Below are 15,168 nucleotides of genomic sequence, written 5' to 3'. Positions count from 1 at the left end.
GGGGGGGGGGGCTTGTGCATTGTTTTGTATTCCAGTATAACTTGTACAAATGGGATTAATTCAAATGTTTGGTGACTGCTTATCGTCAAATAGAGGGTTTCTGATAAAACGGGACCAGGAATTTTGAAAATATCTGAATTACGTTTGTCGACACATATATATATATTCACTTCTGGCTCAAGTTAAACTCTTAGTATGTCAACTTGAAAAACTGCCACCTAATGCTCTAGACTTATATATATATTAAAGTGGCGACAATAACTGTCTACAATGAAATTTTAATGTTCCATAAAAACATAGACCCTGTTTTGTAATTTATAGGAAAGTTATATTATCGAAATGACTTATACGACCGAGCTATGCATTTCAAATCACTATTAAGCACCGTCATGTAAATCTGGATAAATGTGATGTATAACAGTTCGCAAATGCAAATGATTAACAGCGCGAGTAGCCAATCAGCGACCGCGTTGCAGTTTGTGAGGTCTTGATCTAATGAGAGACAAGCAGCGGTGTTACTGGTCATAATTCCACAACGCAAACTTGAAAGCAGCTGGCCTGAAAGTTTGAGTGTGTTGTTGAGAGTGGATTTATTTAAGCGGGAAAGTAAGTGTGGTCCAGGCTTCTGAGTGGTCAGTGTAAACAGACGGTGGAATTTAGAGGGTGGTTTTTACTGCATTGATCAACGTACTGCGGAAACTCATTCGAGAGACAAATTTACTGTGAGTATTTGCGCATATGCAAGGGCAAGGGTGTACCGCATACAGTGTCCATTTCAAACTTCTTGTATATAGTGCTAATTACAGAGTGAATACCGATGGATACTATTAGTGTCGTCATTGTACATACGGGTATTTTGAAATATTGTCCAATCAGGTGATATATCATTTGGTGTCACTTGATTGTCACGATAAAACAACTTTACTTTGACACAGGACATGCACTAAACTCACACAGGAATTGAGTAGGTAATTTGCCATGCACTCGCTGCGTGGCCCGTTGGCTGACGCCCAGAAAAATTTAGTGTATCTAAAATCATCAGAATAAATCGTCATAGTTATCACCTATCATACGTTAATCTTAATCCCAAATTGGGACACTAATATCCTGCAGAAGAGTACATGCCAATGGTATATATATATATATATTAAGCATGTGGTTATTTCGTTAATTAACGGGAATGGGGACTAGACTAGGATTAAACCAGCGTACCGCAAGTGTGTTCATACACTTGGTTGATGAATGAACCCTGCGATAGTAGCGGTATTAAAGGGGCAAGTTCATGTTTATATATAAAATTAAAGCTGCAATTAGATTTATTTGCACAAACAGTTAAATGACCTAAACCTATGGCTGACCTGAATACCATTAGGACATACATAGTGTCTGGTGATAAGACAAAATAGTTCATGATTACCTGAAAGTGCTTAGAACGGTACTGGAATATTGACCGTAAAAATTATATTGATTTTCTTGGGACATTTTTGTCACCGAACGTAGAAATGATTGTGGTGAGTGTTGAAACGTGTTAGGTGTTTGGAACCGCCATTGCACATTGAATTAGACATTCTCCTGCCCAAAGAATATTCGGAGATTCAAGCAGTTTCAAAAAGAAGATGAGCGGGTTTGTGTTCAGAACCTACATCGTCTCAAAATGTAGTGTGTAGGACTGTGTTCTGGGTTCATCCCGTCTGAAAACGTGTGGGACTGTGTTCGAATATTCACATCGTGTAACAATATGTGAGGACCTGGGTTCGGTTATCAACATCGAATCACAGTGCATGAGGGACTGGGTTCGAATATCCACATCGTGTAACAATATGTGAGGACCTGGGTTCGGTTATCAACATCGAATCACAGTGCGTGTGGAACTGGGCTCGAATATCCAAATCGTGTAACAATATGTGAGGACCTGGGTTCGGTTATCAACATCGAATCACAATGCATGTGGGACTGGGTTCGAATATCCACATCATGTAACAATATGCGAGGACCTGGGGTTCGGTTATCAACATCGAATCACAATGCGTGAGGGACTGGGTTCGAATATCCACATCGTGTAACAATATGTGAGGACCTGGGTTCGGTTATCAACATCGAATCACAGTGCGTGTGGGACTGGGTTCGAATATCCACATCGTGTAACAATATGTGAGGACCTGGGTTCGGTTATCAACATCGAATCACAGTGCGTGAGGGACTGGGTTCGAATATCCACATCGTGTAACAATATGTGAGGACCTGGGTTCGGTTATCAACATCGAATCACAGTGCGCGTGGGACTGGGTTCGAATATCCACATCGTGTAACAATATGTGAGGACCTGGGTTCGGTTATCAACATCGAATCACAGTGCATGAGGGACTGGGTTTGAATATCCACATCGTGTAACAATATGTGAGGACCTGGGTTTGGTTATCAACATCGAATCACAATGCGTGAGGGACTGGGTTCGAATATCCACATCGTGTAACAATATGTGAGGACCTGGGTTCGGTTATCAACATCGAATCACAGTGCGCGTGGGACTGGGTTCGAATATCCACATCGTGTAACAATATGTGAGGATCTGGGTTCAGTTATCAACATCGAATCACAGTGCGCGTGGGACTGGGTTCAAATATCCACATCGTGTAACAATATGTGAGGATCTGGGTTCAGTTATCAACATCGAATCACAGTGCGTGAGGGACTGGGTTCGAATATCCACATCGTGTAACAATATGTGAGGACCTGGGTTTGGTTATCAACATCGAATCACAGTGCGCGTGGGACTGGGTTCGAATATCCATATCGTGTAACAATATGCGAGGACCTGGGGTTCGGTTATCAATGTCGAACCACAGTGCGTGAGGGACGTGGTTCGAATATCCACATCGTGCACCAATATGCGAGGACCTGGGTTCGGTTATCAACATCGAATCACAGTGCGTGTGGGACTGGGTTCGAATATCCACATCGTGTAACAATATGTGAGGACCTGGGTTCAGTTATCAACATCGAATCACAGTGCGTGTGGGACTGGGTTCGAATATCCACATCGTGTAACAATATGTGAGGACCTGGGTTTGGTTATCAACATCGAACCACAGTGCATGTGGGACTGGGTTCGAATATCCACATCGTGTAACAATATGTGAGGACCTGGGTTCGGTTATCAACATCGAATCACAATGCGTGTGGGACTGGGTTCGAATATCCACATCGTGTAACAATATGTGAGGACCTGGGTTCGGTTATCAACATCGAATCACAGTGCATGTGGGACTGGGTTCGAATATCGACATCGTGTAACAATATGTGAGGACCTGGGTTCGGTTATCAACATCGAATCACAGTGCGCGTGGGACTGGGTTCGAATATCCACATCGTGTAACAATATGTGAGGACCTGGGTTCGGTTATCAACATCGAATCACAGTGCGTGTAGGACTGGGTTCGAATATCCACATCGTGTAACAATATGTGAGGATCTGGGTTCAGTTATCAACATCGAATCACAGTGCGTGAGGGACTGGGTTCGAATATCCATATCGTGTAACAATATGCGAGGACCTGGGGTTCGGTTATCAATGTCGAACCACAGTGCGTGAGGGACGTGGTTCGAATATCCACATCGTGTAACAATATGTGAGGACCTGGGTTCGGTTATCAACATCGAATCACAGTGCGCGTGGGACTGGGTTCGAATATCCACATCGTGTAACAATATGTGAGGATCTGGGTTCAGTTATCAACATCGAATCACAGTGCGTGAGGGACTGGGTTCGAATATCCACATCGTGTAACAATATGTGAGGACCTGGGTTAGGTTATCAACATCGAATCACAGTGCGTGTGGGACTTGGTTCGAATATCCACATCGTGCAACAATATGCGAGGACCTGCGTTCGGTTATCAACAACGAATCACAGTGCGTGTGGGACTGGGTTCGAATATCCACATCGTGTAACAATATGTGAGGATCTGGGTTCAGTTATCAACATCGAATCACAGTGCGTGAGGGACTGGGTTCGAATATCCACATCGTGTAACAATATGTGAGGACCTGGGTTTGGTTATCAACATCGAATCACAGTGCGCGTGGGACTGGGTTCGAATATCCATATCGTGTAACAATATGCGAGGACCTGGGGTTCGGTTATCAATATCGAACCACAGTGTGTGAGGGACTGGGTTCGAATATCCACATCGTGCACCAATATGCGAGGACCTGGGTTCGGTTATCAACATCGAATCACAGTGCGTGTGGGACTGGGTTCGAATATCCACATCGTGTAACAATATGTGAGGATCTGGGTTCAGTTATCAACATCGAATCACAGTGCGTGAGGGACTGGGTTCGAATATCCACATCGTGTAACAATATGTGAGGACCTGGGTTCGGTTATCAACATCGAATCACAGTGCGTGTGGCACTTGGTTCGAATATCCACATCGTGCAACAATATGCGAGGACCTGGGTTCGGTTATCAACAACGAATCACAGTGCGTGTGGGACTGGGTTCGAATATCCACATCGTGTAACAATATGTGAGGATCTGGGTTCAGTTATCAACATCGAATCGTAGTGCGTGAGGGACTGGGTTCGAATATCCACATCGTGTAACAATATGTGAGGACCTGGGTTTGGTTATCAACATCGAATCACAATGCGTGTGGGACTGGGTACGAATTTCCACATCGTGCACCAATATGTGAGGATCTGGGTTCAGTTATCAACATCGAATCACAGTGCGTGAGGGACTGGGTTCGAATATCCACATCGTGTAACAATATGTGAGGATCTGGGTTCAGTTATCAACATCGAATCACAGTGCGTGAGGGACTGGGTTCGAATATCCACATCGTGTAACAATATGTGAGGACCTGGGTTCGGTTATCAACATTGAATCACAATGCGTGTGGGACTGGGTTCGAATATCCACATCGTGCAACAATATGTGAGGACCTGGGTTCGGTTATCAACATCGAATCACAGTGCGTGAGGGACTGGGTTCGAATATCCACATCATGTAACAATATGTGAGGACCTGGGTTCGGTTATCAACATCGAATCACAGTGCATGTGGGACTGGGTTCGAATATCGACATTGTGTAACAATATGTGAGGACCTGGGTTCGGTTATCAACATCGAATCACAGTGCGCGTGGGACTGGGTTCGAATATCCACATCGTGTAACAATATGTGAGGACCTGGGTTCGGTTATCAACATCGAATCACAGTGCGTGTGGGACTGGGTTCGAATATCCACATCGTGTAACAATATGTGAGGATCTGGGTTCAGTTATCAACATCGAATCACAGTGCGTGAGGGACTGGGTTCGAATATCCATATCGTGTAACAATATGCGAGGACCTGGGGTTCGGTTATCAATGTCGAACCACAGTGCGTGAGGGACGTGGTTCGAATATCCACATCGTGCACCAATATGCGAGGACCTGGGTTCGGTTATCAACATCGAATCACAGTGCGTGTGGGACTGGGTTCGAATATCCACATCGTGTAACAATATGTGAGGATCTGGGTTCAGTTATCAACATCGAATCACAGTGCGTGTGGGACTGGGTTCGAATATCCACATCGTGTAACAATATGTGAGGACATGGGTTTGGTTATCAACATCGAACCACAGTGCATGTGGGACTGGGTTTGAATATCCACATCGTGTAACAATATGTGAGGACCTGGGTTCGGTTATCAACATCGAATCACAATGCGTGTGGGACTGGGTTCGAATATCCACATCGTGTAACAATATGTGAGGGTCTGGGTTCAGTTATCAACATCGAATCACAGTGCGTGAGGGACTGGGTTCGAATATCAACATCGAATCACAATGCGTGTGGGACTGGGTTCAAATATCCACATCGTGCACCAATATGTGAGGACCTGGGTTCGGTCATCAACATCGAATCACAATGCGTGTGGGACTGGGTTCGGATATCCACATCGTGTAACAATATGTGAGGACGTGGGTTCGGTTATCAACATCGAATCACAGTGCATGTGGGACTGGGTTCGAATATCCACATCGTGCACCAATATGTGAGGATCTGGGTTCAGTTATCAACATCGAATCACAGTGCGTGTGGGACTGGGTTTGAATATCCACATCGTGTAACAATATGCGAGGACCTGGGTTCGGTTATCAACATCGAATCACAATGTATGTGGGACTGGGCTCGAATATCCAAATCGTGTAACAATATGTGAGGACCTGGGTTCGGTTATCAACATCGAATCACAATGCGTGTGGGACTGGGTTCGAATATCCACATCGTGCAACAATATGTGAGGACCTGGGTTCGGTTATCAACATCGAATCACAGTGCATGTGGGACTGGGTTCGAATATCCACATCGTGTAACAATATGTGAGGATCTGGGTTCAGTTATCAACATCGAATCACAGTGCATGTGGGACTGGGTTCGAATATCCACATCGTGTAACAATATGTGAGGATCTGGGTTCAGTTATCAACATCGAATCACAGTGCGTGAGGGACTGGGTTCGGATATCCACATCGTGTAACAATATGTGAGGACCTGGGTTCGGTTATCAACATCGAATCACAGTGCATGTGGGACTGGGTTCGAATATCCACATCGTGTAACAATATGTGAGGATCTGGGTTCAGTTATCAACATCGAATCACAGTGCATGAGGGACTGGGTTCGAATATCCACATCGTGTAACAATATGTGAGGACCTGGGTTCGGTTATCAACATCGAATCACAGTGCGTGTGGGACTGGGTTCGAATATCCATATTGTGTAACAATATGCGAGGACCTGGGGTTCGGTTATGAACATCGAATCACAATGCGTGTGGGACTGGGTTCGAATATCCACATCGTGCACCAATATGTGAGGACCTGGGTTCGGTTATCAACATCGAATCACAGTGTGTGTGGGACTGGGTTCGAATATACACATCGTGTAACAATATGCGAGGACCTGGGTTCGGTTATCAACATCGAATCACAATGTATGTGGGACTGGGTTCGAATATCCACATCGAGCACCAATATGTGAGGACCTGGATTCAGTTATCAACATCGAATCACAGTGCGTGTGGGACTGGGTTCGAATATCCACATCGAGCACGAATATGTGAGGACCTGGGGTTCGGTTATCAACATCGAATCACAGTGCATGTGGGACTGGGTTCGAATATCCACATTTTGTAACAATATGTGAGGACCTGGGTTCAGTTATCAACATCGAATCACAATGCGCATGGGACTGGGTTCGAATATCCACATCGTGTAACAATATGTGAGGACTTGGATTCAGTTATCAACATCGAATCACAATGCGTGTGGGACTGGGTTCGAATATCCACATCGTGTAACAATATGTGAGGACCTGGATTCAGTTATCAACATCGAATCACAGTGCGTGTGGGACTGGGTTTGAATATCCACATCGTGTAACAATATGCGAGGACCTGGGTTCGGTTATCAACATCGAATCACAATGTATGTGGGACTGGGCTCGAATATCCAAATCGTGTAACAATATGTGAGGACCTGGGTTCGGTCATCAACATCGAATCACAATGCGTGTGGGACTGGGTTCGGATATCCACATCGTGTAACAATATGTGAGGACCTGGGTTCGGTTATCAACATCGAATCACAGTGCATGTGGGACTGGGTTCGAATATCCACATCGTGCACCAATATGTGAGGATCTGGGTTCAGTTATCAACATCGAATCACAGTGCGTGTGGGACTGGGTTTGAATATCCACATCGTGTAACAATATGCGAGGACCTGGGTTCGGTTATCAACATCGAATCACAATGTATGTGGGACTGGGCTCGAATATCCAAATCGTGTAACAATATGTGAGGACCTGGGTTCGGTTATCAACATCGAATCACAATGCGTGTGGGACTGGGTTCGAATATCCACATCGTGCAACAATATGTGAGGACCTGGGTTCGGTTATCAACATCGAATCACAGTGCATGTGGGACTGGGTTCGAATATCCACATCGTGTAACAATATGTGAGGATCTGGGTTCAGTTATCAACATCGAATCACAGTGCATGTGGGACTGGGTTCGAATATCCACATCGTGTAACAATATGTGAGGATCTGGGTTCAGTTATCAACATCGAATCACAGTGCGTGAGGGACTGGGTTCGGATATCCACATCGTGTAACAATATGTGAGGACCTGGGTTCGGTTATCAACATCGAATCACAGTGCATGTGGGACTGGGTTCGAATATCCACATCGTGTAACAATATGTGAGGATCTGGGTTCAGTTATCAACATCGAATCACAGTGCATGAGGGACTGGGTTCGAATATCCACATCGTGTAACAATATGTGAGGACCTGGGTTCGGTTATCAACATCGAATCACAGTGCGTGTGGGACTGGGTTCGAATATCCATATTGTGTAACAATATGCGAGGACCTGGGGTTCGGTTATGAACATCGAATCACAATGCGTGTGGGACTGGGTTCGAATATCCACATCGTGCACCAATATGTGAGGACCTGGGTTCGGTTATCAACATCGAATCACAGTGTGTGTGGGACTGGGTTCGAATATACACATCGTGTAACAATATGCGAGGACCTGGGTTCGGTTATCAACATCGAATCACAATGTATGTGGGACTGGGTTCGAATATCCACATCGAGCACCAATATGTGAGGACCTGGATTCAGTTATCAACATCGAATCACAGTGCGTGTGGGACTGGGTTCGAATATCCACACCGAGCACGAATATGTGAGGACCTGGGGTTCGGTTATCAACATCGAATCACAGTGCATGTGGGACTGGGTTCGAATATCCACATTTTGTAACAATATGTGAGGACCTGGGTTCAGTTATCAACATCGAATCACAATGCGCATGGGACTGGGTTCGAATATCCACATCGTGTAACAATATGTGAGGACTTGGATTCAGTTATCAACATCGAATCACAATGCGTGTGGGACTGGGTTCGAATATCCACATCGTGTAACAATATGTGAGGACCTGGATTCAGTTATCAACATCGAATCACAATGCGTGTGGGACTGGGTTCGAATATCCACATCGTCTCACAGTGTATGTGTGCCATTTATGCATTTATTGATATAAGAAAATTATATGTAATCATTACACGATTCTTAATTGTGGTAAAAATTGTTTTATATATAATGAAATGAATTATTCAACTTATTTGTATATAATAAAAAAAAATCATTACTTATTTAAATACAATTTTGCTTCCAATATATTATATATAAAAAAATATTGTAATACACAAATTATTTGTAATAAATACACAATTCACAATTAAATCGATAAAATGTTATTACAAATTATTAGTAATCTTAAATTTATTTGTAAACAAGAGACTGCATTACTTGTTTTTATACAATTTTGCTTTCAATATATTATATATAAATAAATTATATTTTCAACATTATGTATAAATAACTTATTTGTTCAATTGCATGTTAATATTGTAATATTATTTGCAATTATTATTTGTCCACATTGCTCATAATAATAATTAACATTTCTGTTGGCTTCGACGATAATGAGAAGACTCATTCTTTTTTGTGTGCGTGTGTGTGTGTGTATGTGTGTGTTTGGTAATTTGCTAGCACGAACGCATTTAATTCAACGATTAAGCGGAAGTCATCTGACAAACCATATACAATGTGTGCTCCTGTTGGTCTTTTATCGGCTTGTCGCCTTTGCAACCAATATATATATACTGATTAATTTTACACATCCTACTACAGTAATATAAATTGTACTAGTTTTGCATATTATATTAATATTGTCGCTTTTGTTCTCAATCACTCATTCATGTACAATCGCCAGACAATATATTAAATATATTTGCAAATCATAGTCTGATCGAATTAGGTAACATGTGTCTGAAATATATTATTGTTCCCTTCGTGGGTAATCAGACGATAATTCTGGATATTTTACGAATGCGAGTGTGTACGCGATATAACGACGAAGTAGATACTCTAACACAGATGCCGGAATGTTTTTCTTAAAAAATCTTCGTTTTTTCTCAAGACCGGAGTGTGTTCTACTGTTTGTAGCAACGATATTGGTGGCTTTACTCTACGGGACTTCGCTCATCAGACACGGTAAATGTCGTTCAATAACATTTTCTTTACATTTCAAGCATAGCCTGGACGCGTATAATCAGTCTCTGCCACGGGCGAATTTGAATATTCCAATGTTCTTAGTAAATAAATAAACTCTGCTTGGAGCGATAAATATGATATATAGTAGATAATATTTGGTAATCGTTGTAATAAGTAATTATTCAAAATAGCTAGACGTTTCGATCGAGCAATGGCTATTTAACGATATCTTGCTATCTTCCTTGTAATCTTGGAAACTTATTTTTTTGGATTTGCGTGCAATTTGTAAGTCAATTTGAAAGCATATTGTTAAACTGTCTGCAACGGTTGGTTAATGACCTTTAATTAGTAACCGCCAATTAGAACCATCTGATAGTTTACATTCAAACTCTGTCACTCATATATTCAATTCAATTTATATATATATTCAATTTTTGTTATTACATCTTATTAGCGCGGTACCTGTAAATTATATGTATATTTCTTTTCAAATACAAGACAGTGTGAAAACACACAGCCAACATGTGTTGCATATTAATGATTCCAATTTCAGCCTACTAAGTCGTTATGCGATTACAATTTCAATACAAAATGTGTCGAAGACTGAATCTGACAGTTTATTGAAACTGGTTTATAGCAAGCTGTGTCAGACGAGACCTCGAATTGTGATGAACACGAGAATATTAGTATTAAATACACTGTACATTTTGCGTGGCTCACAATAATTATCGACCAAACCGTTTTTTCTCCTTCAACCTAGATGGAAGTACTGTAGGAAAAAGGTATGCACTGGTAAGAAAATGTTTTTCTTCATACATGTGCAAATGTGTTTTGGGGTGATCTGAAGACCAATTCAATTTTTGGTTCAAATTATGTGCATATTAATTAACTATAGCATAATGGAAATTTATATTTTTAAATTTCTTTCTGTTATACTTAAGAACCACTAATAGAAAAGAATTCAATAATTACATGGTAATTTGCATACAAGTTAGTGACGTTTTGGTTTTTTTATTGCACAAAAAATATATCCTGTCCTATCCTATATCCTATATAAGTTGCAAATATCATGTATAAGCCAGTCGCATATTCGTCGTGACTGCATATTCAATTGTATTTGAATTTTGATTGTTTGATATTCTTTTGGTCATGTATGAGACCAAAGTGCATTACAACACCTTATGCTGCACACAATACAAAAGAAATAAATAAGCGATCTGCCGGGACAATACAACCAATGCTGTTTTTATTTTATTTAAGCTCGGAAGGCTTTGATCTAGGAGGCTCATTAGGTAGCCAGGACTTATTTGCGAGTGACCAAAAACGTAAAGTACACATCTTTTATAAGTAAAATAATAACAGTTACAAAATATTAAAATGCAACAAAAGTAATTTAAATAAATTCATTCAGGCAAACTTTTGATGTACTTCTCAAAGTAAGTGTTAAACGACGAAACAGTCAGAGTACATTCAATATTTAGTTGGGTGTTATTCCATAGATGTGATGATAACATACATCATATTGTATGATTATTAGTTTTAAAACCTGGCGTTAAATGTACAGGTGTATATCCATTTATCGATTTGTACCCATGTGTGGCAAGTATTAGCTGTCTTCTACGACACAGGCAATTCAATTCAATCCTCGAACAAATCATTTCTGTAGATATTCCTCTTGGCTCCAACTATGGCACAGTTTTAAAATCATAATAAGGCAATATAAAACTGTTAAAATAGTTAGGAGAAAGTGTGAGAATAAATTCTCGTAATCTGTTAATTAATTCTCCACCACCCTAAATATTCATATTTGTCAACGACTAATTCCTGTATCTAACCCAACCTCTGTTTTGCACTAGTTACCTTAAATGTTGGTTTTGTACATTGAGATGGGGCTATGTTCTAGATAGTATGATGTTAAGTTTTATATTCCTTGACTTATGACGTCTTGGACCTCCTTCTGTGACGCTACTGTGCATTCATTCAATTCTACAACGATAACCAATGACGTAATAGTGAAATGATATTTCCTGAAGCCAAATCTGCATTTTAAACCCAGATTTGTAAATTGGTTATCTTGATAACTCCGTATTGGGTCGTGGTCACAGACAATCGACATAGGCAAATGACGTTCCACCAGTTGGAAAGGTAACTTTATGTACCACTAGAGAAATCGCAATACAGTTGATTGCTACGATACTACATCCGGGATACTACACCTCATTCCCGACATATAAACCAATAAATGTTATTTATTGAATTTCCACCTAATAATAAATACCAATAAAACATTGAGTTTAAGCGAGATTATTTTATTAGCATGTCATCTGGATTTGGGGGAATTCAAATATCGCATGAACTATTTTTATTACGTACCATACGTTTCTCATTTATGTGCGTCTTTGCTATTTAGTATGATTATTTACTTCACAGTATATTGTAATAATTCAGCCAGGCTTTTCAATAAAATGCATATAATGTTTAGCAAAACCGTATCAATCATTTGTTACACAACTTTCTTAAAGTTAATTGACTTTGAAGTGCACGTGAATAAAGATCACGATTGTGCTTATATACACAGATATAAATGACATAATCGTATTGTTGGAGCCTAGTTTGTCGTGCATCAATATTAAAATTATCATTTGATCAGTGAACATAATCTTGAGATATACATTCCACTATTGTCAATATAACAATGTACATTATACATGCATTTTTATAGATAGAAGGGACGCAAAAGCTTACGGCGAAATTATTACCGAATAGATCATTCGAACATCTAGATAAATTGGATCAACATCAAGCATGGGGAGTATTTTATGAATACTTGACGGAGCCTCAGTACAAATGCCAAGAAGAAAGACGCATGGGTAAACCTATCCCGAAGGATGGTGGATGGACGATATGTTTAGACGTTCATATCAACCCGGATAACTGTTATGCTTATTCATTTGGGTAGGCCATAAATAGCAAAATATGAAGTAATTAATGGAATATATGATATCTGCTGTAAAAGTTATTGTTGTTGATTGTGACATTGTGAACTTTTAGTTGGACCAGTGCACGTGTTGACAATGTATTTTTGTCTGTTAACAGGATTGGGCATGACTGGAGTTTTGATGACGACATGGCCGAGTTTGGATGCAATGTGTACTCGTTTGACCCCACGTAACTATGACAAACATGCTTATTTTATGTTTTATATTTTATTTTATATATTTCCAAATATTCACATTTGGCTATAATTATTTCTGTAACATACATTTCTGAAATTTCCTAGAAATAACAACAATATCTAAGTTCCAAAACAATTGACAAGTCTAACAACGTAAACAAATAATGATTGTCAAACAATCGACACTACAATCCCACACAATGCAAATGATTCACCAGGGCAAAACAAAACAACTGATAAGTACACTACAGTACATAGTAAAAACAGTAAGCGAGAAATGTATAATGATCTTAAGGTATACATGAAGTGATGTGAGGTGTTAGTGAACACATCCTCAAATTATTTTTTAAATAATGACATTCGGATACAGTATAATACATATATGATAAATGATTTATGAATTTTACTATTTGGCAAATAAGTTTTTTTTTGCCTCAGAATGTCAAACAAAGCACATGTTATATAAACATCTGTACTATGGTAAACATTGTTCCAGCATGATAGCATTATTTTTGACAAACATATACTGTAACACAAGGTCCTTTAATATTTCGTGTGAAGTAACATTTTGTCAATGATATATATCAATATCGATTGGCATTAGAATGACTGTTTTATTGAAAAATGTTTTCTTCTAGCATTGGTAAGCCCGACCATAAACATTCCGAAAAGGTGTGGTTTTACAACATGTGCTTATGGGGCGAGGATAGTGACAACATGACGTCAGCTGGTTGGAGGTGTAAAACACTCAATTCGATTAGAACAATGCTTAAGCACGTGAGTATATTTGTTTGTGTTATTGGCCAGACTTTGTCAGTACGGAAGCATAAAACATATGATATAATCTCTGGTAGTTAATGAGAAATCTTCCAAACCCAGAGATTGGACCAAAGAATAATAGGACACTATTGTTTATGTTCTTTTGTTATCCATTGTAATTTTAATCCAGAAAGTAAATTTCTTGCGAGATTAGGCTTAACTGGAAGTGCCCCTTTAAGTTCATTTACGTGTCGTACATTTACAAATCAAATAAAATATTCTGAATCTTACGAAAATTCATTCCATCATTCATGCACGTTTAGGATTTGTATTCACAAATTGAGATGGAAATATACAAAAAAACAAACATGTGATAACCTAAACTTTAATCTTATCCTTGTTACAATGAGACCTTTTTTTCAGAACGTCATTGATGTGCTAAAAATAGATATTGAAGGAGGTGAACGACGAGCTTTTCCGGAAATGCTCACAAGTGGAACACTTCGCTTTGTCAAACAGATTGTATTTGAATTCCATGTACCAGGTGATCCAATTCAACATAGGGATGGAATAGCAGAGGAGTGGTTTCGACTGTATAACATGCTATTTGAAGACCAGGGATTCAAGTTGTTTTTCTCATGGCAAAATCCACGGAAAAGGCTCACAGATTGGGGAACAGTTGCTGGGAACCACTCACATAATCTGGAAATAAGCTGGATTAATACTCATTACATATGAATATTATTGGCCATAATATCAAATAATTTGCCACTAATCAGCTGCAAGCAATTGTTGAATGTAAATTAAATGGTTCGATAACACGTAAATTTGTGTTGTACCTTTTGTGTTCTGGTGTGAATGTTAATTTAGAAAAAAGCACAGAGCCATATTTTCGAAGTAATTATAACCCTCCCTTCTTTTATTGACTATCATAGATACCATGAAACAGGTACCAACTTTAAACATTTGTTATACGATCGTCTCAGTGTATTGTTAGCGTGTTTCAACGTGGGGCTATGAGTGTTCCTGTTCCACGGCGTTCCATATAATGCACCAATCGGCCCATCTGTCGGGGTTGAGGCGTATACTAAGCCAACAT

General features: G+C 40.0%; 1 protein-coding gene across 2 annotated transcripts; it reads left to right on the top strand.

The window, feature by feature from the left end:
* The first annotated feature begins 9,944 nt into the window (after positions 1 to 9,944).
* Positions 9,945 to 14,896, top strand: LOC102802505 (putative methyltransferase-like protein 24). Of its 2 annotated transcripts, none has more exons than XM_078009006.2 (6): positions 9,945 to 10,135; positions 10,896 to 10,927; positions 12,858 to 13,090; positions 13,232 to 13,303; positions 13,949 to 14,087; positions 14,589 to 14,896. In XM_078009006.2, the coding sequence occupies exons 1-6, from the start codon at positions 10,027 to 10,029 to the stop codon at positions 14,805 to 14,807; spliced, it is 804 nt and encodes a 267-aa protein (XP_077865132.2). In that variant the 5' UTR covers positions 9,945 to 10,026; the 3' UTR covers positions 14,808 to 14,896. The 2 variants fall into 2 exon arrangements, with proteins under 2 accessions (XP_077865132.2, XP_006816175.3); XM_006816112.3 differs by having other exon boundaries at positions 9,949 to 10,135; positions 14,493 to 14,896.
* The last annotated feature ends 272 nt before the right edge of the window (positions 14,897 to 15,168 follow it).

This window comes from Saccoglossus kowalevskii, chromosome 12 (genome assembly GCF_978046115.1).
Source record: "Saccoglossus kowalevskii chromosome 12, keSacKowa6.1, whole genome shotgun sequence".
NCBI lineage: Eukaryota > Metazoa > Hemichordata > Enteropneusta > Harrimaniidae > Saccoglossus > Saccoglossus kowalevskii.
This window is presented reverse-complemented; position numbering and strand designations above follow the sequence as displayed.

What these genes read in the sequence shown, in the direction of transcription:
- LOC102802505 (XM_006816112.3), top strand. Translation starts at nt 10,027, where the DNA reads ATGTTTTTCTTAAAAAATCTTCGTTTTTTCTCAAGACCGGAGTGTGTT. An exon ending in GACTTCGCTCATCAGACACG is followed by an intron (nt 10,136 to 10,895) that starts GTAAATGTCGTT and finishes CCTTCAACCTAG; the next exon opens with ATGGAAGTACTGTAGGAAAA. An exon ending in TTAGAACAATGCTTAAGCAC is followed by an intron (nt 14,088 to 14,492) that starts GTGAGTATATTT and finishes CCTTTTTTTCAG; the next exon opens with AACGTCATTGATGTGCTAAA.